General features: G+C 50.8%; 9 protein-coding genes across 9 annotated transcripts; 4 read left to right on the top strand and 5 right to left on the bottom strand.

Moving 5' to 3' along the window:
- Positions 1–200: 200 nt before the first annotated feature.
- P170DRAFT_434425 (glucose-6-phosphate dehydrogenase) lies at positions 201–2,910 on the bottom strand. Its single transcript, XM_024848711.1, has 10 exons — positions 2,767–2,910; positions 2,364–2,436; positions 2,275–2,295; positions 1,852–2,196; positions 1,574–1,771; positions 1,417–1,501; positions 1,278–1,354; positions 1,015–1,222; positions 582–953; positions 201–511 (listed from the first exon to the last, which is right to left on the bottom strand). The coding sequence occupies exons 1-10, from the start codon at positions 2,808–2,810 to the stop codon at positions 399–401; spliced, it is 1,536 nt and encodes a 511-aa protein (XP_024708002.1). The 5' UTR covers positions 2,811–2,910; the 3' UTR covers positions 201–398.
- Positions 2,911–5,296: 2,386 nt separating this feature from the next.
- On the top strand, positions 5,297–6,163 carry P170DRAFT_472591 (60S ribosomal protein eL33; the record flags this gene model as incomplete). The annotated part of the gene is made up of 6 exons (XM_024852963.1): positions 5,297–5,321; positions 5,488–5,497; positions 5,637–5,690; positions 5,752–5,793; positions 5,855–5,955; positions 6,066–6,163. 6 exons carry the CDS (start codon positions 5,297–5,299, stop codon positions 6,161–6,163), a joined length of 330 nt encoding a protein of 109 aa, XP_024708001.1.
- Positions 6,164–10,206: 4,043 nt separating this feature from the next.
- P170DRAFT_423539 (uncharacterized protein) lies at positions 10,207–11,728 on the top strand (the record flags this gene model as incomplete). Its single annotated transcript, XM_024847512.1, has 4 exons — positions 10,207–10,399; positions 10,558–10,635; positions 10,731–10,853; positions 11,043–11,728. 4 exons carry the CDS (start codon positions 10,207–10,209, stop codon positions 11,726–11,728), a joined length of 1,080 nt encoding a protein of 359 aa, XP_024708000.1.
- A 698-nt stretch (positions 11,729–12,426) lies between these two features.
- Positions 12,427–13,381, bottom strand: P170DRAFT_434421 (DUF3602 domain-containing protein). Its single transcript, XM_024848710.1, has 5 exons — positions 13,308–13,381; positions 13,218–13,248; positions 13,088–13,157; positions 12,847–12,969; positions 12,427–12,774 (listed from the first exon to the last, which is right to left on the bottom strand). Exons 1-5 carry the CDS (start codon positions 13,345–13,347, stop codon positions 12,643–12,645), a joined length of 396 nt encoding a protein of 131 aa, XP_024707999.1. The 5' UTR covers positions 13,348–13,381; the 3' UTR covers positions 12,427–12,642.
- Positions 13,382–14,039: 658 nt separating this feature from the next.
- Positions 14,040–15,617, bottom strand: P170DRAFT_434418 (putative mitochondrial phosphate carrier protein). The gene is made up of 6 exons (XM_024848709.1): positions 15,208–15,617; positions 14,979–15,143; positions 14,667–14,920; positions 14,272–14,617; positions 14,193–14,212; positions 14,040–14,129 (listed from the first exon to the last, which is right to left on the bottom strand). Exons 1-6 carry the CDS (start codon positions 15,478–15,480, stop codon positions 14,057–14,059), a joined length of 1,131 nt encoding a protein of 376 aa, XP_024707998.1. The 5' UTR covers positions 15,481–15,617; the 3' UTR covers positions 14,040–14,056.
- A 260-nt stretch (positions 15,618–15,877) lies between these two features.
- On the top strand, positions 15,878–16,720 carry P170DRAFT_434416 (putative cystathionine beta-synthase (beta-thionase)). The gene is made up of 2 exons (XM_024848708.1): positions 15,878–16,146; positions 16,258–16,720. Exons 1-2 carry the CDS (start codon positions 16,042–16,044, stop codon positions 16,687–16,689), a joined length of 537 nt encoding a protein of 178 aa, XP_024707997.1. The 5' UTR covers positions 15,878–16,041; the 3' UTR covers positions 16,690–16,720.
- A 433-nt stretch (positions 16,721–17,153) lies between these two features.
- P170DRAFT_472586 (vacuolar ATPase assembly integral membrane protein VMA21) lies at positions 17,154–17,715 on the bottom strand (the record flags this gene model as incomplete). The annotated part of the gene is made up of 3 exons (XM_024852962.1): positions 17,154–17,290; positions 17,353–17,438; positions 17,615–17,715. The coding sequence occupies 3 exons, from the start codon at positions 17,713–17,715 to the stop codon at positions 17,154–17,156; spliced, it is 324 nt and encodes a 107-aa protein (XP_024707996.1).
- Positions 17,716–18,355: 640 nt separating this feature from the next.
- On the top strand, positions 18,356–21,724 carry P170DRAFT_444626 (DEAD/DEAH box helicase; the record flags this gene model as incomplete). The annotated part of the gene is made up of 1 exon (XM_024850643.1): positions 18,356–21,724. The coding sequence occupies one exon, from the start codon at positions 18,356–18,358 to the stop codon at positions 21,722–21,724; it is 3,369 nt and encodes a 1,122-aa protein (XP_024707995.1).
- A 563-nt stretch (positions 21,725–22,287) lies between these two features.
- On the bottom strand, positions 22,288–24,078 carry P170DRAFT_434414 (tRNA-dihydrouridine(20) synthase (NAD(+))). Its single transcript, XM_024848707.1, has one exon. It carries the CDS (start codon positions 23,930–23,932, stop codon positions 22,613–22,615), a length of 1,320 nt encoding a protein of 439 aa, XP_024707994.1. The 5' UTR covers positions 23,933–24,078; the 3' UTR covers positions 22,288–22,612.
- Positions 24,079–24,762: the final 684 nt, after the last annotated feature.

The following is a 24,762-nucleotide window of genomic DNA, read 5'->3' as shown; positions in this document are numbered from 1 at the left end:
GAGAGCCGCGAGGAAGAAAGCCGGGCTGAGCCCACACAAACACACGCATGCGGGCCCCCGGCCGTCAGCCTAGCGGTGCCCAGCCCGCCCCACTGCGCTCGCTTTTTTTTTTATTAATATTAGGCGATGATTTACGATGTCGTCAACCCCTCCATATACCAACATAGTTATACAGTAGATGAATGATGAGAGTCCATGTCATAGGATTCGTAACGGTCACTGCATTCGTTTCTAAATTTCCGTGGTAGGTAGTAGCCTAGTTGTCCGATACATGATATCGCCGCAAACCTGCTATATCAATCCGAATCTCCCTTATCGTGCCATAACAACGGAACAAAAATCTTCAGTAGTGATATCATTAATGCTTTTTTTCTTGTTTCTCATACCCATCCCTCGATCTACAATCGGTTGGGGGTGGGGGTTGTGACGGGCCACTGGTAGCCAGCGGCATCGCTGAACTTATAACCGAATGATGCCGTGAAGTCGTCGAGAACGGCAGGGCCACGCGAGCCTGTGCAAATTCATCAGTAAACAGAATACGAACAACAGACTAGGCAGCTGTCTCTGGGTTGCAAACATACCGTAGGGGTATTCCATCGGGATGATCTCCTTGTTGTCGTCGAGGTAGTGCAGAAGAGGAGTGAACATTCTCCAGCTGGCATCAAGCTCATCGTCACGGACGAAGTTCGAGTGGTCACCCTTGAGAGCATCCAGGATAAGCGACTCGTAGGCCTCGGGGATCTTCAGGTCGGAGAAGCGACGGCGGTAGGTGAGATCAAGCTCCGTAACCACGGTCTGCATGGAGAGACCGGGCAACTTCGAGTTCATCTTGATGTAGACCGATTCGTTGGGCTGAACACGGATGACCAGCTCGTTGCGGGGAATATCCTTGAAGATTCCGGAGGTCACATCACGGAACTGGATACGGATCTCGGTCTTCTGCTCGTTCAGGGCTAGATAGAATGAATCAGTACGCTGTAAACCAGGAACTCCGAGACTCAAAAAAGAACACACCTTTACCGGCCTTCATGATGAAAGGCACACCATCCCACCGCTCGTTCTTGATGTACGCAACCATGGCGCAGAAGGTCGGGCAGCGAGAGTCCTGGGGGACAGTCTCGTCCTCCTTGTAGGCGGGCTTGCTGCCGTCCAAGGACTTTCCGTACTGACCGATGATGACGTTCTTGGGCTCAATCGCGTCCATCGCACGCAGAACACGGACCTAGTTATGTTAATGCAAATTCTCTCCCATATATTCTAGTTACTAGATTCCTCACCTTCTCGTCACGAATGTCTTCGGCGGAGAAAGAGATGGGACGCTCCATCGCAAGCAAGGTCAGGACCTGCAGGAGATCTGGAATAACAAAGACATCAGTCAAATACTCTCCAATGAAGGACAGGTCGCCAGTAACATACGGTTCTGCATGACGTCACGGATGATACCGAACTCATCGAAGTATCCGCCACGACCCTCAGTTCCGAAGGGTTCCTTGAATGTGATCTATATTCGACAGAAGCGCATGTTAGAAATCGGTCTGGCCGGACTCAGGACAGACAATAGACAGTATCGTACCTGAACGTTGTCGATGTGGTGACGGTTCCAGGTGGCGTTGAAGAATTCGTTACCGAAACGCATGATAAGGATGTTCTTGACCATCTCCTTTCCGAGGTAGTGATCAATACGGAAGATCTCCTCCTCCTTCCAGTTGGGATCGAGGGCTTTCTGGAGGTCGCGGGAGCTCTGAAGGTCCTTTCCGAAGGGCTTCTCAACCTGTAAGACGAGAAAAAGAGGTACGCATTAGCCAGTGCCCAGAGTGCCCAGTCCAAAGATCCCGCAATGGAGCCACTCACGATAATACGGGCAATGCCGTTCTTGGGGTAGCAGTTTCGCTTCAACTGATCCGAAACGGTGATGAAGACGCTAGGGGGCAGAGCCATGTAGAAGACTCGGTTCTGTTCCTTCTGACCCTTCTCGACCTCCTCAAGGTGCTTCGTAAGGTTGACGAACGATTCGTCCTTGTCATATTGTCCAGAGACGTAGGTGCAGAGCTTGCAGAAGCTGTCCAGCTGCTCCTCGATCTCCTTCGTGGGAGTCTTGATGTATGATCGCACACGTCTGAGGTACTCCTCGTGGTCCATGCTCGTCCGAGCATATCCGACGATCTTGATGCCCTTGGGGAGGAATTTGTTACGGAACTGTTTGATTGGTCAATTTAGGCTCATCCGGGGAGATCATGGTTTATCCCGAGTTCTCGAAGATCGGCATGAACATACAAGGCCAAAGAGTGCAGGGAACTATCAAGTCTGTCAGTTTCTTATCCGTGGTTTTTTTCCCCACCAGATTGAAGTCAAGATGAACCTACCGTCTTCTTCTTAGCCAGATCTCCCGAAGCACCTAGTACCACGATGACAGTGTCATCTTTGAGTTCAACGGTGCTAAGATGGACATCCATGTTAGCAGCGAATCCAGCAGGGATTGGTGAAGCAGGGAAGTTGCCGCGTTGCCGATCACAAAATTTGCGTACGGCGAAATGGGTGGATATCAAAAAGAGGGGTAAATTTGGAATGCGCAGTCCAATTGGGGTCAAATGCCCGGTGCAAAAACGGAGCGATTCGAATGCAGGAGATGTGAGGATGGGATAGTTTGCAGAGGGGCGTTGGCAGACAATCCCGCACGAAGTGGGTGAAAGATCAGGGAGCGGGCGACAGAGAACCGGCGGAGAGGGGTGTGATGTCAGAGGGCAACGGCAGTATTAAGAGACTCACCCGGCGTTCTGGCGCTCCTCAGTGTTTGCTATCGTGCTAGCCATGGTTATGAATAGGTCTAATGGGACACAGTGGTAATGATGATCGCAGAGGAAAGAGAGGAAGAGGAAAAGAGGGCGAGAGCAAGAGGGAGGGAGAGAGAATAGTTGGGAAAATGGCCAGCAGTTCCGGCGGAGCAGGTACTTTTTAATGCCGTGAGCTGCGAAGGTGGGCGAAGCACTTTCCTTACCGCGTGGTGGGGCAGCCTTCCCTTCCACTACGTCGATGCTGCCGCGAGACCCCGTCCGCGATGATTCGACTCTTTTATCTAATTAATATTCCTCTTTTTCGACTACGTAGTCCGTGTTTTTCTTTTTGCGTTTTGCTTTTTCCGTTGGCGTTCTTGTGTTCCTTCGCTGGGCGTTGGCTCCCCGTCTTCTCCGTACCGACTGGTTCTTCACCGGACATTAAGTTATCTCCTATCGTGGCAACATCTCGGATTATTATATCATAGCTTCACCCGCGTAAAGTGCCCAGCGCAACTTCCTGCAAGGGAATCGGATCGCTTAGGTAGGATGGCCGAGAGAATGCATGGGAAATTCCCCTAGTCTGCAACCCCTCCCCTCATGTCTTATTATATAAGTAATCAATTAATCCCGTCGTCATTTCCTGGCGGATGGTCTGAGAGAGGGCCAGAGACTACTGATATTATCCGAACCACCGGCGCTGGAAAATTCATCCCAGGCCCGCTCCACCAAGAACCGTCCATCGAGAGTGGACGGCCCCTTGAGGCACGTTTTGGAATGGCTGACCCCGCGTGCACTAAACCGAGCAATCTGACGCCTTCCCAACGATGATCCGACTAGAGTCGGTCCTCGTGACAAGGCGGGCGACAAATTAACGGCGCTTATGGCTTCTTATCGTGGACTACCGGCGAATCCGCGGAGTGCGGGCAGTTTATGTCAATGTTACCTCAAACAATAGTGTCAGTGCTTGCAGGGTGGAGCTACAAATCATCACAGTTTAGCCCGAGGAAAGTCGACCACTTGCTGCCGTTCATTGCAGAGGAACGACAAATTAATCTTCCAGGGGGTCAAATGATCGACATTTTGTCTGATACTATAATATGTTTGTACTGCGAGGTAGGTGTAGTATGTACGGAGTACATCCATAAAACCTTGCCACGACGTGCGTCCGGAAGTGTCTATACCGGAGTGGTGCACAACAGCGACTTCGGACAGTCTCCACGCATGGGACTGTTGCAGAGATCGCGCCAGAAGCTGCAGCGAAGATTACTGTGTCTCCTGAAGGGCTTCCCGGTGACCCTACTCGTGGAGAGATGGATCGGCGGATTTGTCATCTGGAAAGAACGATACGGATTCTATCTTCCCGGAGGTCTAAAACAGAAAAGGGTAAAAAAAAAATCCAAGGGTATCAGATTCAGACCGAATCTTTCGGCCCAGTGCAGTCCGGAGTTAACGATTACCTCCCGAGGCAGGGGTTTGCTGGTTCTGGATAATCTGAGGAATCTCTGTTGTACCTTTTTTATTTTTATTTTATTTTATTTTTTTTTTTTTTTTAAGAATTCCTTCCCCTTTTACTTCATACATCTTCTATTATATTTGGGGCTTTCTTTCTTGCTTGCTTTTCTCTGCAATTTTTAAGGCCACTCCAATGAGAATTGTCCAGGGCTTCGAACAGTATTGCGTGCTATGCACCATGTCAAGCTTGTTGCCGATATCCTGAAAGGTGGGGCGGGACTCGCTGCATTTCCAAATATGTGCTCTCGGTATGATGACACCGAAGGAACCCATCTTTTGGGTTATATACTCCGTCCGGAGGACACCCATGATAGTCGGACTATACTACTCGGCATATTGTCTCAACCTTCATGATGGATATGCGCCGTTTACTCGGTGTACGCCTGCCAAGTGCCCAAAATTGGATGATCCCACTCGCTGGAAACCATTGAGGACCCTCAAGAAAGAAAGAAAGAAAAAGAAAAAAAATGACAACTATCATCCCGATGCACTATGATGGAGCCCTTTGTCGTCATGGAGGGAGGAATCAGCAAGTTTTGTCAGCCAAAGACGCTCTAGACAGGACGTTTCCCCCATCCGTTGCAGGAACCGGCGAACCACTCTCGGACTACAGTAGCCCGACGGCAAAATAGCGAAAGATGGTGGGGTTGGAGGTTGGGCGGTCGGTGGCCGGTCCGGACGAGAGTCTCGAGAAGTCTTGGCAGCGCTCGTTCTATCTCGGAGTTCGGAGATTGTGGTTGATCCGGAAGCACCCCAAAAGAGGATTAGCGCAGGTTCGGTCCCTGCTCGAGTCTCCATCACGGGACTTCGCTTAGCCCTGATCGCTAAGCATCCCGTTTAGGTTAGCGCACCGAACACACTCTCGCAAATTGTAAGCCTTGTGTGTGCGTCGACTGATACCTATCGAAGCGACGACAACCACGACAACCCGGACGACTTTTTGCGGGTCATATCTGCCTTCCTTCGACTTGTTTGCGTTGCCCGCTGTTGCTCAGAGAATCGCCGTCAGAATGCCTTCGGAACAAGGTCACAGACGTGAGTAACTTCTTTTGCGTGATGCCATTCGATATCCCATGTGCGCGATGGTTAGATCTCGGCGGTTGGAGATGAAGAGGTCCGGGAGTGTTCGCGAATACCGGATGGGATTTTTTTTTCTACGCCCACAAAGAACATGCAAGCTAACAGTCACTCTTTCTTACAGTCTATGTCAAGTAAGTTTCGATTGTCTATACCGTCGTGTCGCGCACGTCCGAAAATGATCGAATTCGAAATCAGCGACGGATCGGGATATGGATCGAGCTGCGACACATTACCAGGGCAGAGGGGTTAATACGAATGGCTTTTTTCTAGGGGTCGTCACCTGAGCTACCAGCGCTCCAAGCGCGCTGTCAACCCCAACACCAGGTACGGATCCGCATCTGATATTGAGTTGAAAACGGGACAGGGATTCTGACAATGGGTACAGTCTGATCCAGATCGATGGTGTCGACAGCACCGAGGCCGCAAAGTGAGTAGCGTCTGGAACGACATGTTGGATATGGACGAGGTTACTAAGACTGTTTCCACAGCTTCTACTTGGGCAAGAAGGTCGCTTTCGTCTACCGGGCGAAGCGTGAGGTTCGGGGTTCCAACATCCGGGTGATCTGGGGCAAGGTCACCCGCCCTCACGGTACGTGAATCTGATCTATTCAGCGAAGCGGCTACGATTGTCGATGGCAGACACATCGGGTCATTCGAACTAGATTGGGAAGAGGACTAACGCGAGATCTCTTGGAATAGGCAACTCCGGTGTCGTCCGCGCTCAGTTCCGCCACAACCTCCCCCCCAAGTCCTTCGGTGCTACTGTCCGCGTCATGCTGTACCCCTCCAACATCTAAACGAGTCGATTTTCTTTTCACGTGTTAGTTGGCACTCCGGAATCTTCGCGCAGACAGTCGGGCAAGGAGTCAACGGTATGAGCCGATGTTGAGATGGAGTTGGCGGGTTGATGATAATGTTCGTGGGAGAGGCAGGGCCGTCCAGCCCTACGAATTAAAATAAAAGAACTCTTGTCTTCTTTACAGCATGGTTATTCTTGTCGGTTACTAGGCATTTAGAAAGGCTTGACCTGTTTTGGTACTGGCGAGCATCATATGTCTTGTCTGACAACGTGGCTTCTCCCATCTGTACTGATGATCATAACACCAATGAATACCATTTCAACAAAGTTCGGGTTTCGTTCGTGCTATCGTGCAAAATTTCCAACGGGCAACAATCGGCCGGGAGCATTTGCGGTTTCGAGGTCGCTCGCCCGGTCTGTGAGACATCGATCATTCGTATCATGCACGGTCTACATTGAACTTTCCCCAATGCGACACTCGATACCTGACGAGGGCCTGCGATTTAAGTCTACTACATTTCCAATGCGGCTTTCGCTTTCCAGGCACTCCAATCCCCGTTCTTGTCCTGATAGCACACCCCTGGGTCTGAGATCGTAGGCCGCTTGGCTACATGTGCCTTCCTGGTTCAAGTTCCATTCAGCAGTGTCAGTCCCAACAGGCTATCGATATTTTTGTAGTTCGTAGCTGCGGGGCTAGGTCCTTATCCGCTGATGTGAATAATACAATACGAAACTCATGATCTAATACTAATCATCCAACAGATAGGCTTGCCAGCCATTCGATCTCTCGAGAGCGAGGAAGTTCTTAGCGGACCTGGTCTCACATTATCTACAGAGTACTAACTTTTTATCTCTTCAGGCGAATAGTATCTTGCGAATAGTCTCAGAGAGCATACTGTTCATCCCTACCTATGCCCTTTCTACATATTCTTGCGCTGCATTTGATTGGACGCCTTCATTTTTCAAACAGTCACCAATTTCGGATGCAGTTCTTGATTTGACGTCTTGTACAACAAATCCTTGTTTTCTGTTTGGTCCATATGTGCCTGTTATCTGTATATTTCTTGGTGGATGAAGTGTTCCTAGCTTCAAATAGAGGAAAGTGTCACATAAACCTCTATGGATTCTCCAGGGCCATGCTAAATGCTTACTGCTAGGTTTGAAGATATATACTAGCAAAATCAGGTCCTTGTAGGGGAAGCATGATAGTTCCACAAGAATAATAACTGGTGTTTGTACCATTTGGGGACTCATAGAGCACTCATATGTTCAGCTGCAGTCTAGTTTGAACTTGCGCTTCGGTCATTAGAAACGAGACAAATGAAAAATTCTAGAGTATCGGTATAATAGACCTATGTTCGAAACAAAGCAATAAGAGCGGATTTGAGTTTTGCCCATTCCAGGCACGGTCATAGTCTGACAAATGCCCCAGCCCAGGAAGTTTTCACACCAAGTTGCAATTTCTAGGGTGTTGACTATCCCATAAGGAAAAGAATATGAACAGTCGCAGGATAGACATGCCTAGGTTTCGAATTCCATGTTACATACCAAGGCAGTTTAATTAAATAAACACCCTATGAAGGAATGTTTCTGTGCCATTGTGTAGTAATTGGCGGATATTGCACAATATGAGTCCGGGAATATAATTGTTTCAAGCCACCAGAGCCAAATGTCAGTATTGCACTTCAAGAAATTTCACTTGAGTGCCAAGCAAGTGATGAAACAAAATAGTAAGCATGGGTTATTGGCTGCAGACTTCATTCCTGGCAATCACCCCAGATATATATCCCGCGTGATCTGCCTAAATATGCACCAGAACCAAGAAATCCATTTCTTTGAGAAAGCAGGATGATATCAGGAAAGTCGTCCAGAATGGACGACTCCCCGCAAACCGGAGCAGGGGGCTGAAAAGATTCTGGAAACGGACTCCTTGCATTGTTTACCCCGAGTTAATAGGAATTAAAGTAGGCGCCATCCCCCACCGCGATGACCCACCAGGATACCCTGATGATCGTCACGCATCCTCCAACAGCCAGCCGCCGACGTGATCGACTAGCGGTTTCGACGTAGTCAATTAGGTTCGAGGGGAGAAACATGCTTTGGGCAAAGCAGATCAGAGGCACTTGCGACGCGAATACGACGGATGGGAGTGACCATTAACACCCGTGGTAGGCACTTATTGGCGCCAACTGGAGCACATTAATTTAGGCCGAAATTTGGGAGGCTGGTTCAATACATGATGCATACTGCCTGCCTATCTTTCGATCCTGGCCTCGTCACAGTTTCATCAGACCAGGTCAGGATCCGGTTGGATTGCAACAATGCAGCCCACACTAGACTCCTGCAGCAGAGATTGTTGTGCAACTGCTTGTGCATGTATAAGGGATTGGACGTGAGTCACCCATCCATCTTTGATGGAAGACAAATCCTGTTTCATTCCGACTGCCACATAGCCAATGGGAAAAAGACGGATGAGCCAAGCGCCGGGTTAGTCGACCTTTTAGCGGTGCAGCTAAGGAAGCACATGTCTTGGGCACGTCCATCATGGATGGGCGACGAGGCAGCAGCGTGGAATTACATCCGACCACACTAGACGGGAACCAGCCGAGAGTCTAGTAAAATACAACCCGGCGCGACAAGGTGATAAGCCATGATGGCAGTCGATCTCCATGGATTACGCAAGAGTCGAGTACAACTCAGCGCAAGCAGTTTGGTGCCTGGGTAACCCCAGCCATGTTCGATTGGCTCGCTTTGGCTGCGGGAGGGGAAGTTGCGTAACGTCGACGAAAGTCTGGCCAGCCGCGGTATTCTTCTCGCCGCCGCTTGCCTCGATGGGGGTAAGCCTACTTGCCCAAGCCGGTCTAGCGGCGTAATCAATTCTATTTCGGGGCCCTCGTTCTGTAATCCGTACCATCAGCTGCTCATGCACGCCTCTTTTTTCCTTTTTTTTTTTTTTTTTTTTTTTTTTTTTTTTTTTTTCCTTTCCCTCTCCGTTTCTTCTGTCTTGGAGCAAACGGGCACGAGTCAATGACAGATGCAACGGTGGATATTGTCCTCTTCTCCCGGGGAATAGAGTCCATCAGACTCCTGGGGTTGGTAGGGAAACACCAATTGATGGGTTCATTATATTCATCTGATATCCCAGTATTCGACCTTCGCCGTACTCAAAGAAAAGCAACGTACGGTTAATGAACTGGCCATTTGCAGAACAAACAAAAAGAACCCGATTACCTTCTAGTCCGGTGGCTTCGGCTCCCACGCCGCCGTCCGACCCAAATTTGATAGGAGGTGTTCCAATTGTTCATCGATTATCGTTCCCCTCTCATTGCGTGGCGCCCGTCGTCAACACCAAGGTCGTTTTCTAGTCAAAAAGCCTCTCTCGTCCTCCTCTCAATATTGGTTCCTCTCTTTCTTCTTCCTCCTCCCCATCCCACCTTCGTTTGGTTTGTGAGACTTTTTTTTTTCTCGCTGAAATTGCTTTCCCTTCCTCACTCTTGCTATTTCTACAGTTTGTATTACTACAAAACTGAAGCGGCTTATTGCCACTACCTCTCCACCCTTCCAACGATCGTTGTTTTTCCCTGCCTGCAGGGATCAGTTACCTCTCGTGATTCGACCACAACCACCTCTTTGTCGCGCTCGTTTTAGGGTGGCAACCCTGGCTCTTATCGTTGCGTTTTCCGATTTTCTGGACGACGTATGTAAAGCAAATTACACCACGATCAATCCATCGACTCGACTCGAATTTCAGCATCAGTTTCAGTTGTCCCTCTAGCTAGATCTCAATCAAATTAAACGTGCCAGTTTCAGGCAGCGGAGCCTATCCAACCCCACTTGGCAGTCAATTTGCGTGCAGTGCAGCGTCGTGAACGTGAATGTCTCGAATCGCCTGATACTCGATCAATCAGGGTGCACGATCATACATTCCTTGGCGGTTTCTACCCCATCGTGGTTGCGCTCCACAACGGCCGCCATAGTTCTAGCAGATCGCAAGGAAACCCGGTTTATCAGGCGCTAAGAACAACGGGGTGATAATAAAAAATGGCCGCCCCCCAACCGGTCGCGTCTCCTAGACGCAGTCGAGGTTTCAGTTTGAGGTCGGAGAATTCCCATCATTCCAGCAACTCTGGCCAGAAAAAAACCCATCATCGCACCGAATCTGCTGAGGAAAAGGCCAAACGCAATCTACATACCAAAGCCGACCCGATGGTTGCTATGAGCGAAGCGCAACCCAGTAAGTGCCCTTATCTACCCTGCTCCACATATTTTTGGCAGTCGCGCTCTCTCCTTTCTTTCGTTTGGAACTCCAGCTATTGCCTGTTCAACCCCCACCGCATTGTCAAAATTTCCGATCGATTTGCACTCATGATCCAACTGACAGATCCCATCTAGTGACGGTTGCTCTGGAGAAATCGAACCTGGGTTCCTTGAGGGACATGGAGCACAAGGATCAGTACGGGAATCCGATAAGTTCGTTGGCACCTTTCCCCCTATTCATGATTGTTTGGCACTGGTAAAGAGGCCCGACACTAACTTTTTCCCCTTTTGTTTTTCTCTGAATACAGCCGAACCCGATCTTTCCAATCCCACCCGCCCTCGATTCGAGCGTCCGTTGGACACCATCCGGTCCTTCGAGGCCGCAATATATGGTACCTACAACAGTCGACCGGTTTCGTACGCGAAAACAGGTGAGACACACAAGCCTTCGGTCGCCTCGCCTCAATGGCTGATAATTGTCTTAGACTATGAACCAACCCCTGGACCTGAGTATACCAGTAGACGCAGCAGCTATTTTGGAGGTACTTCATTCGATCCTTGATTCTGGATTCTTGCCCTGGCTTGAAGCTCGCCCTGCTGACAAATCTGATGATGTGCAGCACCCAATGGACACCTGAATCGCGGCTATAGCGAACAGAGCGCATACCACAATGGCCGAGGGCCGTATTCGCGACCGGATAGTTTCGTCGACAACTATGGCGACGGACCGCCCCCGGAGAACTATTATCCCTATAATCAGAGTGGCAGGAGACCGCGACGCCAGCCGCGCATGAGTTCCGAGCACGCAATGTACGGGCAAAATTACGGTCAGAACGGATATGCTCCGAATGGACACAGCCAGAATGGATACCACAAATCCTACGAGAATGTGACGGCGTCAGGCTCGGGCAGCAACACCGACCAATGGGGCAATTCGACCGATCCCAGCTCCGTGAACAGTTCGATCGACCAGCTTCAGCAACAACAGCAGATGCAGCGGATGGAGGAGAGGGCGATGGCAGAGCATTACGGATTCCAGGGATTTGGCCCGGGGCCCAACCTGGAAAATCAGACAATGTCCGGGGCGGCTGGAACGGGGCCCGGAAGGATCAACCTGAGCAAAGATCTCCCAGCCACCGATCCGACAGCTGGCGGCCCCGTGGGCGGGCCTGTTGGTGGACCACCAGCTGCGACTGCCGCACCCACTCGTCGCCATCTGCGCAAATCGACCAATGCGTCGGACGTCAGCGATACAAACTCCAAGCGAAAGAGCTGGTTCAAGCGACGCTTTAGCAAGAACAACTAGTCGATCTTCTCCACCCCTTCTTTTTACTTTTACCCTTCCTTTCTGCTACCTCTCACTCTCTCCTGATGCCTGCCTATTGGCTTCTCCACCCCCTCTTTCTTTTCTACTTGTGTAATAATTGACCTGGCGTTTTTGTTTTTCGTGCTTTTCTTTCTTTCTTTTTTTCTTCTTCTCTCGATTACAGCAAACGGGAACTTCGGAATGGGATAACCTGGGAATAATATTTGCGTTCAGCTTGCCATTTTTTTAAGCATCTTTTATGTTCATTGTTCTCTGTCTGATTTTCTGTTGACGAGACCACGATACTTACATGGGATGCACGATCGAAACTATCTACTCTATCTTATTTCTTCATTTCTCATAAGTATTATTCTTGACCATGTTTAGTACTAAGGGCGGTTTATTGAATTCCTGTTTCTTTCATTCTTTGTTTCTTTTTCTCAATCATATATTTAGGCATATCAAATTGAAAAATGTCTCGATCATATTGAAACCCAAGAAATAGGGGTATGATTATGCAAAGTGTGATAAGTCGCAATTGCAAAGTGATTAGCTGGCAGATCATTGTCGATCTGTGATAGAGTATAATACAGGCAGTGAAGATCTTCAACTTGTCTAATTTGTGATACATAGGATGATGAATCAGTAGCTGGCCTTATAACCATTACCATTTACAAGATAGCGATTATTCAAGAGGCAGCTACTTACAGTAAACAAATAAACAAACATGGGAATCACAAAAGACACAAGAAACAAATGCATCGCAAAGAAAAGATGGGCAGACTTGATGAGCACAGCACCCTCGAACAACCCAATCAACCCAATCAATCCAATCAATCACCACAGCCCATATCCCTCATACAAACCAGGATATAGGTAGCAAGCTATCCGAGGGCAGGAAGAGTCCCGCGCCATTACTTCCTCCCCAACAGCTTATGCTTCAACTTATCCGCCAGGCCCTCATGAGCTAGCGACTTCTGATGCTTCTTCTCCTCTTTCTCTTTCTTGTGTTCTTCGTCGAGGTGTACGTTTCCCTGACCGCCGCGCTAGATTGTGTTATCATTTTGTTAGAGACGCATCCGGACCTGACTAGACTGGGTGGGACGAAGGAATCATACCCCAACGTGATAATCTCCCTCGCCGGAATTGCGGATCGCAAGCTCGGGAACGACCTCCGCGTCGTGGGGTTGTCTGCTCGTTGGACGCACGTGTGGAGAACCGATGTTACCGGCGCCGCCTCGCTATATATCGCTATCTGTTAGACCGTGTCTATGTTGTAGGAAATACTGGGTATGGAGCGAGAGCGGGGCGGGGCGGGGCGGGGTGTGGGATGCGAAAGTTCGAGGTGCATATACTTACGCCGGCAGAATAAGCGCCATCGCCCTGGTCACCGTAGGCTCCTTCACGGACTATACCGCCATCGACGTAGCTGGTCGAGGGTTAGAAGTTTGGAGGATTGGAGACGAAGCGGAATAGGAGGGGTGTTTACGGGGTTGAGTCGGCGCCGATGTTTCCTTGGCCTGGAGGGGTCATAAATCAGCATGGAGTCCAGGATGAAGGAGTCCAGGGATGCGCGCACCTCCTCGGCCATGTGAGACGACAGGTTCATGCTCGCCCATGATGGATTGCGGGGCTGTGGGTAATGAGAGTCTGCGCGGGTAGGAAGTCAGTATGCGACAATGAAAGAAAAAGAGGACCAGTTTTGGAGACGGTCAAAAAGATGACGCAGATGGCAAGGGTCTCTATCTATAAGGCGGGTAAGCAGGTTGCTGACGTACCTGGAATGAATGTACTGCAGGTATTAAGCGCTTTCTAGAGTTTCTAGATCAGATGGTGGATGGAGACGGAGATCGTAAGATGCAGCCCTTCGGGCACCAAAGGAAGGCAGGGGGTCTTATATAAAACCAGACACCTTTCCGAAAACCAGACGGGCCAGACTAGACTAGATCAGCCCCCCGGGTGATCGCATGGACGAACTCCTGCGCCAGCGATGCAACAAGAAGACTGGAATACGAATGACGTCGGGTCGCGTGGATGATAAGATAAGGCCCGGCGGATGATTGGTCCCGCCCGTGACTAACGGCGTTTGCTGATAACCAGTTCTTGGCAAGGGTCTCAGCCTGGCTTTCAGGGGAAGAATTTCCATTATGTAGGCAGTATTATGTAGTGGAAGAGAGGAGAGTGTCAATCCATTCAGCAGTGAAATATCACAATACCAGTGGCCAGTCTGTCGTGAGCTCAAGCCCAGCATTACGGTCCTATAACTAACGCTACATCAACAATATATCTGCGACGAACCCTACCTGACTAACTGCAACTTCAATTTTACTATTGCTTCTTTTCAGGGGCGGGGCCTCCACCGGTGGTCGGAAGACCCATAAAGATCTTGAACGAGTCGTAACTAATATCCGTTAGCAGCCATTATTTTGCAAAGGAATCGAAATGAAGCAGAAGAGACACATACATCATCCATTGCAGTCCGGTCTGTTACACATTCCAATAATTAGCAAATTATTTCCTCCCAGACGATTAGAAGCACTCACCAAAGTTCCGATCATGACAATTCTGACAGGAAGGCCGTTCCATAGGCCCCTGAATCCGATGTCCTTGTAGATGCGGCTGGTAGCTGCACCAAAAGCCTCGCCCGCCTGACGGTTCGCGTTCAATTTACTGACCATCACGTCGGCAGGGTGGGAAATGGCGGCACAGAGAATACCAGCCAAATAACCACCAGTGAAAGCAACACCTGTCTGGGCTCCCTTGTTATAGTCAGATTTCTGGCCGGGCAGGTAGTGGTAGATCATCTCCACGATGGTTTCGAAAGAAGCGAACTTCATCATCGTGTATGGGATCTGCCGACCCCAGAGAGGATATAGACCCTTGTAGAGACTGGTACCAATCAGTGTCATCTAGCCTTATTGGATGGGAGCATTCTTACCCTGCCACGCCTTCCTTGGAGACAATGCTGGAGATTCCGCTGAAAGTCGATCTGAACTCCGGCGGGATCGTGGTCTGCGTGCGCACCTTGACGGCCTCGAATGGACAGAGAGCCACATCTGCAATCAGCTCGGCCGAAGCGCTGGCTGCCAGGTACACTGAGGTCTTCCAGCGATTGGCGTTTTCGGCACCGACCAAGTCGCTGTAGAACTTCTTGAAGTACTCATATCCACCGTATTTGAACGCTCCTTGCGCCTTTATAATTCAATTAGTGACTGGGAAATTTGTCAAGCATTTGATGCCCTCAGCTTACGCTGTATCCGAACAAGGTAGGACTCCAGCCAGTAAAGACACCTCTTAAACCTTCCGCACCACGGATCTTGCGGAAAGCCTCTCCGTTGCTCTTGTAAAGCGACGAGTCAACTTGCCGCCGGCATTTGATCAGATCCAACGGCGTTACTGCCGTATGGGTAACACCCTGACGGAGTGTAGGTGGTTAGTAGCGTGGTTATATGTTACCTCAAAAGGTAGAATACACTCACGCAAGCAAGCAGTCCACCGACAGTGCAAGCCGCATAGTATTTGGGAGTCCACGGTTCAATATGCCCTGTCTTAGCTTGCACCTTTTCGCTGGCCGCGTTGAACTCCCGCGTTGCTTCCTTTGTAAGGGAGCCCGCCGACTTTTTGGTGTCATCAATCACGCTCCATGCGGGGAAAGGGTTCCTTCGTTTCGGGGCCGGAACAGCCGAATGCTCCTCAGCCCGTCGCAGCGGGTGGGAGAAGGCGCTGGCGACAACATTCTCAGAGGGGAGCATGTCGATTGCTTTTTTGTTTTGAGTGCCAATAGCGATTGATGTTACTCTGTGTAATTTAAGAGATTCGATGGATGCAGAGCGAGTGCTGATGGTCCCTTATCTACTAGTAGTATAGAAACAACCGAAGATCGTCTCCACTCTTATAGTAAGTACTCCAGACGGACATTGAGAAGAATCGATGGGAAGGGGAACGAACAGGATAAAAAGGATCGAGAAACACACTGGCCTTCTCTCAGACGCAATCAGCGAAACCTGGCTATCAGGAACCGGCAGGGGGCCAGTAAATAAATACCTCGTTGCGGGCGAGGGACCCCGTGACTGGACGGCCATGACGTCGCAGCGTGACATCCCGACTTCCGATGCAGTGGGCCGCCATCTCAAATTTATCATTGGACCCCTCCATCTCAACTCATCTTCCCTCGACCTCGACGGAGATTCCCATACCGAACCCCGTACACTCGGTATCCATCCTTGCCATTACTGTCACCAATCTCAATTGCGACATCTCCTTTCACCCTTCTCGCGCACCGATCGCTATTACGACTCACTCATCTTCACATCATGGCTTCATACATGACCGCCAGCGAGGCCTTTGCCCGCGAAAAGCTCTCCCCCAATGCCGACAAATCTACATCGCAAGCTTCCTGGGCCGACAAGTACCGCGGAGTCAGTTTCTCTCTCTCTCTTCTAATTTAGTTGCACCTCGCCCCCCTAGCCCAAAAATCCTTTGAGGCTGGACCCAACCCAAACCCACAAAACTAACATTACTGGTTTCAGGCTACTGTCGAGGACCTGGACCCCCCTCTTGCCCTATCGGTGTCTCCGAATGACCCTATATCCTCCGCCCTGATGGCCGCTTACGAGCGCGACTACACCCACCTCACCGTGATCTCGTCGACGAAACGCTCTCTGCTCGGATACCTCAGCATTCCCCGGCTCAGGGAGCTACTGAAGGAAGGAGCCGTGAAGGAGCCGGATTCGGTCTCCGCCGCGATGCAGCGATTCAACCGCAAACGGGGCACATACCAGGTGATCACCATGGAGACTCCGCTGGAGGAGCTGGAGCAGTTTTTCGAGAGCGAGGCGGGCCCCAACGGCGAGAAGAGGGAGAAGCAGGGCTTTGCCGTTGTGACGGATGCGTCGAGGAAGTTTGTGCTGGGAGTGGCTACGAAGGCTGATCTCGAGGAGTTTGTTAAAAGACGGCCGTGATTGCGTGCTGGTGCGTCGGGCGTGGTGTGGGACCTAGCCGGTTTCTTTTGAATTTATTACATGTTTGATACACATATTGTTAGTGCATTTTTAGGCGCAGCTATTCAACATGGTCTGAATATATACTATATGGGATTCAATGGACTGATAGTTGTGGGATGTATGATTGTAGTTGGAGTGCTGGCGAGTATGCTAAAAATACTAACTGGTAAGGGCGCTACTGGAAATTGAGAGGTGAATGGAACCCAAGAAAGAAGACGCCTATCAAAATTGATATTCGTATCGATTCACATTAAGAAAATCCTTCACTTCGTACACAATCAGGTCTGCCATATAAGCCTAAAACGCCATTCAATCAACTGAGAACTCGAAACAATATACGGATTCCCTCGACTACAAAGAGCAAGAGACATAAGGTATGAAGCAGAAATCCAGTGAAAGCCATCGACAAGACAGAGTCCACCCTATTGGGCCTTCTTTTCTTTCTTCTTCGTCAAGGCTTCCCGCTCTTCTTGATCCTCCTGCCACGCGACGTAGATGTAGGCGAAGAGGACGACATTCGCAGTAATGGCCGCGATAACACCCGCGATGGTTGTACTCGCTTCCAATTTGTTAGACCTAGATACTTCTAGTCAAGTATGAGGAGCAGACGCTATCACTCACCACCAAATGTTACAGCCACGAAATACATGCCAATAGGGGTGGAAATCATGGCTGCCGTGAACCCCAGCAATTTGAAGATCACATGTCTGAAAGGGAAGAGTCAGTGTTGATATTCAATTGAAGAGTATAGAAGCAAGAAGCATCGTTCCATGAGCTGGTGAATGTGTACCAAGCGTGGTTGCACGGCCTAGCATTCCATCTCTCATCCATGGTCATTGGGCAGTAGCCATGTGGCATCAGGCAGGAGACGGGTGGCACCTACGTGGGAACTGCAGGACTAACGTCCGAGTCCGACGGTTTCTCGGACCCTGATGGGGGCACAGTATCTGCTGGCGATTGGGCGTGAGGGCGACGACTGGCCATGTTGAATACGTGGGATTTCCGTGGTCAATAACAAACCAAGGACGGAGGATTTCGGTGGACAGGGTGATCTTGAGACAGCGGATATGCAAGAAAGCTAAGACAGTTTGAACACAGGACGAGATGAGAACACCGCGCGTTAGACCCAGCAGAGAGTGGAAGGCCCAAGTAGTGGTAGGCAGGTATACTAAGAGGTGGCAGATGGAGGAACCACGACAGACTGCGGATCTCATTGGTTGCGGAGCTTTGACGGTTCTTCCCCACGTCTGGCGAGAAGTGAAGAGCCTCTCGTCCGGTGGCGTCTCTGACTTTGTTTCTGGAACACCGTTCTTTCACTTTTGTCTTGTCTTTTCTTTTTTTATTTCTTCGTTTCTTTCCTATTGCTATTTAGACCCGGAACTAGACCTCCAACCCCCGACCTTTGCATATTTCCTGGTCGGTCTTAATTGAAGCGCCAACCCACGTGACTGGCGGCGCGTCTGGGCGCGTTTTTTACTTTTTTTTCTCTTTTGCGGAGAATCCAATCCGTTCAGAAGAGGTTGGAGACTTTCCACTCAGTCGATCGAGCAGGTCCTCCCTGGCTGGGTTTCCTCTCCCCACTCTTTCTCTTCTATTCACTTCAGCATCTCACCTCCAACTCAAGATGGATGACTCTGTCCCCGATACGCCGGTGAGCGACAAGAAGGTCATCCACAGCACTCCTCCGCCCGTCAAAGACGACGCAGAATATGAGACGGTTGCCACCGTTCCGCTGGGAAACCTCCACCACCTTCCGACTACCCAATTGACCCCGGCTTCTCAGCGACTAACACAACCGACTCAGCTGGTTGAGCCCCCTCATTCGGCCAAAAGCAACTCGGTTGTCCAGGTTGCCGCCTCCTCCCCTCCGGGCCCTACGTCGTCCCCCTCGCGACCGACCCCGGTCGGCGGTCGCCTTTCTAGCACTATGGCGCCCAGCGGAACGCAATTTCGTCCTCCTGTCTCCGCGGGTCCGGCAAAACGTGCGCCGGTAATCGACCTCGATGACGATGGCCCGACGTATCGAGGCGGATCCTCCGATGACGATGCCCAAATGTCCATGAACACGGACATCAAACCCTCCACCTTTACCAAATCCGCACGAAGCCCGGACAAAGTTATGAACTCTCCGCTGGGCGGCAGTGACTCTATGAATCGCTTCAAAGAGATCACGGCGTCGGCCGTGTACAACCCTATGACCGCCAAACGCACTGCGGCTCAAATGGACCCTGCGCCCAAGGGGGTCCCGGTTAAGAAAATTCGCCAAGATGCTCCCTCTCGCGCGCAGCCCGTGTCCTCGAGTGTCGCATCGCTACAAGAGATCGAGGATTACCAGGTCAGGGTTAAGGTCGAAAGAATGCAGAAGGTGATGCCTCAAAAGTCCGTCCAAGCTTGTCTGCAGGCCCTCCTTTTCAAGCGCGGTAATTACGATGATGCACTGGACCATTTGGTTAACAGCGACGAGGTGGATGCAAATGGCTCGTCGGAAGACGAGTTAAGTACGAACAAACACGCTTCGGCGCCGGCGAAGCAGCAGATCAAAGCTCGTGGCACGATTCAGGATAAATGGGCCGCAATGAACCTGCAAAATCGCGGCAGTCAGAAGACGGAACCGTCTCAGGAGGAACAGAAGCCTCGAAGACGCCTGATGAGAGGCCCGAAGAGTCGCAACGCTTCTCCAAGCCCGGTCCGCCGCTCGGAATCCCCCCCGAAGAAGAAGCCTGGTCGACTGATCCAGGGTCGCAAACGGGTCTCCCCCGATCGTTCAGAATCCCCGGAAGCACCTTTGGAAATCTCCGACGATTCCGATTCTGCTGCTGAGGCCGCCCCCGAGGAGGGAGGGCCATTGGAAACTAAAGTTTTGAACTTCTTCAACAAGTGCCAGATGCTTGACCTTGCCGACATCGCCGCAATTACCGAGGATGTTGCCGAGCATATCATCTCTCACCGACCATTTGCGTCTCTTGATGAGGTGCGCGTGGTCCCTGCACCGACCGGTGACCAGCCCGCGAAGCCCAAGGGAAGCCGTGGGCGGAAGACACCAAAGCCGATCGGTGATAAAATCGTTGACAAATGCTTGGACATGTGGGTGGGGTATGATGCCGTGGACTCTCTGGTCGCCCGATGCGAAGCACTCGGAAAACCGATTGCCACCGAAATGAAGAAATGGGGCGTGGATATCTTCGGAAAACGTGACGGTGAACTGGAGCTAGTATCGATTGACCCAGGGGCCTCGCACGACTCCGGCATTGGAACCCCCGCGAGCCAGCGCTCCGAGGAAGATAGTGATGGTCCTGCATCCGGCTCACGCAAAGCACGGTTCATCTCACAGCCTGGTATCATGTGCGAAGACCTCAAAATGAAAGACTACCAGATTGTCGGCATCAACTGGCTCTCACTGCTGTTTGAGAAAGAACTCAGTTGCATTCTGGCAGATGACATGGGTCTTGGAAAAACCTGTCAGGTCATCGCATTTTTGGCTCACCTGTATGAGAAGGGCATCAAGGGACCCCATCTGGTCGTTGTGCCATCTTCCACGATTGAAAACTGGCTTAGAGAGTTCCAGAAATTCTGTCCCACGCTCTCAGTCATGCCCTACTATGCGGGCCAAGCGGAGAGGGCAGTGATTCGGGAGACAATCGAAGATAACAGGGACAGCATTAATGTTATCATCACCACCTACACCATTGCGAAGGGCAAGGTTGATGCTCATTTCCTTCGGAACATGGATTTCAGTGTTTGCGTTTACGACGAAGGGCATATGCTGAAGAGCTCTACGTCTGTGTTGTACGAAAAGCTGATTAGGATCCCGGCCCGTTTCAGACTGCTTCTGACGGGAACACCGCTCCAAAACAACCTTCAAGAGCTCGCCTCCTTGCTCGGTTTTATTCTGCCGAAGGTTTTCCATGAGCGCAAGGAGGAACTTCAATATATCTTTGCGAACAAGGCGAAGACGGTCGACGATTCGCATTCCGCGCTTCTTTCCGCTCAGCGCATCGAACGTGCCAAGTCCATGCTCAAGCCTTTTGTTCTCCGGCGAAAGAAGCACCAAGTCATCGATCTCCCGGCCAAACACTCTCATGTGGAGTATTGCGAGCTTAATGCGTCCCAGAGAGAAATTTACGAACACGAGCAGGAGGAGGTTCGCCAGCTCTTGGCTGACCGAGCAGCGGGTAAAAAGACCGGCAACCGGTCTGCCAACATTCTGATGAAGCTGCGCCAGGCCGCCATTCATTCCCTCCTTTACCGACGTCATTATAATGACACTATTCTGAGCAAAATGGCCAAGGCATGTCTCAAGGAAGAGCAATGGTCCATGTCCAACCCAGACATCATCTTCGATGAGTTGAAGGCTTACAACGACTTCGAATGTCATACCATGTGCGTCAACTACCCCAAATCTCTTGGGAAGTTTGTTTTGAAGAACGACGAGTGGATGGATTCTGGCAAGGTTGACAAGCTCTGCGAACTCCTTGCGCGCTTCAAAGAGAAGGGGGATCGCGCTCTGGTCTTCTCCCAGTTCACCATGGTTATGGACATCCTCGAACACGTGCTTGAACACCAGCAAATCGAGTTCGTCAGACTTGACGGACGAACAAATGTCGAAGATCGTCAGTCAATTCTCGATGCTTTCCACGAACGAACAGAAATCCCGGTCTTCCTTCTTTCCACTAAAGCCGGTGGCGCTGGTATCAACCTGGCGTGTGCCAACAAAGTGATCATCTTTGACTCTAGCTTCAACCCCCAGGAGGACGTGCAAGCCGAAAACCGTGCCCACCGAGTGGGTCAGACCCAGGAGGTTGAAGTCATCCGTCTAGTGACCAAGGATACCATTGAGGAGCAGATTTACTCCCTTGGACAGACCAAGCTTGCTCTCGACCAGGCAGTTGCAGGTGAAGATGGTGCGGAGTCCAAGAAGTCCGAGGAGGCTGGAATGAAAGCCGTTGAAGACATGGTCCTCGCGGACATGAACCAAGACAAAAAGAGCACATGATTCAGATAAATTCTGATCAGTGGATGATCATTGGTTGACTTTTCCTGCATGGGAAAGCCTCTGCGCTCTTGCTATGACTCTACCTTATGTCAGATTGGGTAGAGCTGTTTTGTGATCTCAGTTGCATTTTTCATTTATCTACACCACCATCGAATTAGCGGTTTGGATGTTTACATGCCGTTGATCCTGCCAGGACATTCCATCCTGTGAGGCTTCCATGGCCCTAGCGGAGTCTGTATCTGACAATATTCTGTCTGAACAGAAGCACCTTGGTGTTATACTGTTGTGTATTGGGGATTGTTCATGTTGATTTTTCATTTCCCTCATCTCTCTGTCTTTTTTTCCCTCCCTTTCTCGTTTTAGAAAAGGAGTACGACTGGTTTAGCTAGACACTACTTTTCCATGACACGATGGAATTTTTAATAGATTATCGCACAAGCTCTGGCTCTTGCGTTCTATTGTCCGGGGACTCGCAGCGAGCGTTTTATGGATCGGAAAGAATTTATGGAGCACTGTACTATACATGAAAGAGGTTTATTTAAATGGGAGTTTGGCTTTATGGGTCGATAATTGAATAACTTTTCCTTTCTATCTATTTTGATGGGGTTGATTGGCCGTGTATGTAGACTTATTACTTGAGAAGAAATTGCAGATATGTATGTGCGGGGAAAGACATGAATGAAACACCATGGGAATCTATAAGAACCTCCGAATTACCAAAACCAGTACTTGAACACCAGGATAATGCGGCCTGGACACAAAAGACCAGGAGAATGAAGAGATTTTGACGATAAGGAAACTGGATAACCGGGTTCCCTGCACCAGTTGCGAATATGTATATGAAGAAAAAGAGAAAGCAAGGAAGATGGCCGGAATGGGCTGACGGGTTTACGCCGCAAGCTCTGGCTGCTGAGTCGTCTGCTCGGGCACAGTGGTTTCGATACCCGCTGTAGTCTCTGGCTTTGGCGCGGGCTTCGGGATGGAGTTGGTGCGGATGGGGCCTCCAGCAGCAGCAACGACGGGCGAGGTGGGCTTGGAGCGAGGAGCACCGCCAGCCGCACGAGCAGTGTCGTTATTCTCGAGGGCATTCTGAACGGCCTTATTACGGGCTTCCTCATTGTAGACGGATCTGTCCGCGATGTTGAGGACCTCGTCCACCTGCTTGGCAAGAGGCAGCAGGTCATCGAATTTCATGAGGTGGCAGCAATCCCAGTAGGTCCTGGCGTTCTTGGCGGCCTTGAATTCCTTGTCCCTGCCGGGGATCATCATGTTCAGTAGGTACTTGGTGTTGCCGAAGCGGTTCTCGGATTCCATGCAAAATCTCATGTATTCGTGGACGACGTCCTTCCACGGCAGGAGGCCGCCTTCGGCTTCAGTGCGGAAGCAGGAAGAGTTGGATTCGGCGGAAGTAGCGATCATTGCGCCATCCACACCATATTCTTCCATTAGGGCCAGACCCTGGTCGCGCGAGGTCACATCGCCGTTCATGACGCACGCAACGCCGGCCTCATGACACACGTTGGCGACCATGCGCAGCTGGTCCCGAATGGCCCTCTCCCGGGGTCGCATGGGCGTTGTCCGACAGTGGACAGTCAGCCCCGTAATGCCCGTCTTGACCAGTCTCGTCACCAGTTGCTCCGTCATCTCGGGTTCATCAAGGATGCGAATCTTCACCGAGATACCGATTTGAAAGGGGTTTCCGACCTCCCTGACTAGCGCCTCGAGGATCGCACACAGCTTGTCTGGCGTACGCAGCAGCGCGGCACCCATTCCACCACTGGTGCTGAACGGCTTGGGACATCCCGAGTTCACATCGATGCCGGCCACATCACCGGCGACGATCTTGGCGGCTTCGACAGCGAGCTCCGGCGAAGCCGTCCCGATCTGATAGATAAGCTTGCCCTTCTCCCGGACCGGGTCGATGCGGTAGATGATGGAATCGTAGACGGGTCTGTCGGTGCGCCCACCGTTGGAGGGGCGTCTGAAGAACTCGATGGTGCCGTTGCGGGGGTTGACTCGACGGGTGGTTCCGATCATGGCGCGATCGATCGTCTCGGGCCCCCAGACGAGGTCGGCGCCATATCTGAGAGCAAGAAGACGAGATGGGAGTTCACCCGATCGCACCATCGGCGCAAGGACGAGCTTGCCACGATAGTCCACGCCGTTGGCGGGGATGGGCACACGGGGAGGTGCAGAGAGCGAAGTCATGACGGCGCGAAGAAATCCTTTCATAGCATAGCTTGGCGAAGAGGTGCAAACAGAGGTGAAGTCAAGGATCAGACCTACGTGTCTGGGCTAGACTAGGGTCTGTCGGTCCTTGAAGATATTCGGGGATACTCCACGGGATCTCGATAAATTAATTAATTGTTAGTCATTGAGGGAAGGCGGCGAGAGAAAAAGTCGAGCGCACGTGATGATAGTCGATAAGAAAAAGTAGGTATATTACACTAGTAAGTTACCGGTAATCGAGGTACGGGAGGGACGGTATTTTACAGCGTTCCTGCCAAGAGAATTCTTCTTTCCCTGCAATCGATCTTCTTCCATCGTCTCCTTCTCAGATCCTCCCAGAACTTCCTGGATGAAGAGAATCCCAATAATCGAGTGTCACTATGCCGGCCAGAAGAATGCTCAGCGTCACACAGCCACACCAGACCTTTAGACCAGCCGGAGTCTTGGAACCACAATGATGCCATCCTGGGCATTCCTTGCACACTGCCTGCATCGTATACTTCGAATGCTACGAACTGCTATCTAGTAGCAGGTCTCTACGGTGGCACGGAAATGGAGCTCCTCAAGTGGCCTGCTTTCTTCCCACAGAAAGAGGATATTGCTTTCATTTCAAAGTTTAAAGTCTATTCCAACTATCCGAGACTAAGGCAGGATGGCAAACTACCGAACCTCATAGATTCGTCAGCCCATACAGTGGAACGGGTCAGACCCGGTGGAGCTCGTCCAGAAGATTTCACCGAAAGAGAGCGCAGAGAGGACGATTGACAACGCGACTAAGACCCGGTAGGACAGGCCCGGTCAGACTGAGA

The sequence above is a fragment of the Aspergillus steynii genome (genome assembly GCF_002849105.1).
Source record: "Aspergillus steynii IBT 23096 chromosome Unknown P170scaffold_2, whole genome shotgun sequence".
Classification (NCBI taxonomy): domain Eukaryota; kingdom Fungi; phylum Ascomycota; class Eurotiomycetes; order Eurotiales; family Aspergillaceae; genus Aspergillus; species Aspergillus steynii.
This window is presented reverse-complemented; position numbering and strand designations above follow the sequence as displayed.

What these genes read in the sequence shown, in the direction of transcription:
- P170DRAFT_434425 (XM_024848711.1), bottom strand. Translation starts at nt 2,810, where the DNA reads ATGGCTAGCACGATAGCAAACACTGAGGAGCGCCAGAACGCCGG. An exon ending in AAGACATTCGTGACGAGAAG is followed by an intron (nt 1,223 to 1,277) that starts GTGAGGAATCTA and finishes TAACATAACTAG; the next exon opens with GTCCGTGTTCTGCGTGCGAT. An exon ending in CATCATGAAGGCCGGTAAAG is followed by an intron (nt 954 to 1,014) that starts GTGTGTTCTTTT and finishes CATTCTATCTAG; the next exon opens with CCCTGAACGAGCAGAAGACC.
- P170DRAFT_434421 (XM_024848710.1), bottom strand. Translation starts at nt 13,347, where the DNA reads ATGGGCGAGCATGAACCTGTCGTCTCACATGGCCGAGGAG. An exon ending in ATCGGCGCCGACTCAACCCC is followed by an intron (nt 13,158 to 13,217) that starts GTAAACACCCCT and finishes ACCCTCGACCAG; the next exon opens with CTACGTCGATGGCGGTATAG. An exon ending in ATGGCGCTTATTCTGCCGGC is followed by an intron (nt 12,970 to 13,087) that starts GTAAGTATATGC and finishes AGCGATATATAG; the next exon opens with CGAGGCGGCGCCGGTAACAT.
- P170DRAFT_434418 (XM_024848709.1), bottom strand. Translation starts at nt 15,480, where the DNA reads ATGCTCCCCTCTGAGAATGTTGTCGCCAGCGCCTTCTCCCACCCGCTG. An exon ending in TCGGTGGACTGCTTGCTTGC is followed by an intron (nt 15,144 to 15,207) that starts GTGAGTGTATTC and finishes ACACTCCGTCAG; the next exon opens with GGTGTTACCCATACGGCAGT. An exon ending in ACCGGACTGCAATGGATGAT is followed by an intron (nt 14,130 to 14,192) that starts GTATGTGTCTCT and finishes AACGGATATTAG; the next exon opens with TTACGACTCGTTCAAGATCT.
- P170DRAFT_434416 (XM_024848708.1), top strand. Translation starts at nt 16,042, where the DNA reads ATGGCTTCATACATGACCGCCAGCGAGGCCTTTGCCCGCGAAAAGCTC. An exon ending in GGGCCGACAAGTACCGCGGA is followed by an intron (nt 16,147 to 16,257) that starts GTCAGTTTCTCT and finishes TACTGGTTTCAG; the next exon opens with GCTACTGTCGAGGACCTGGA.
- P170DRAFT_434414 (XM_024848707.1), bottom strand. Translation starts at nt 23,932, where the DNA reads ATGACTTCGCTCTCTGCACCTCCCCGTGTGCCCATCCCCGCCAACGGC.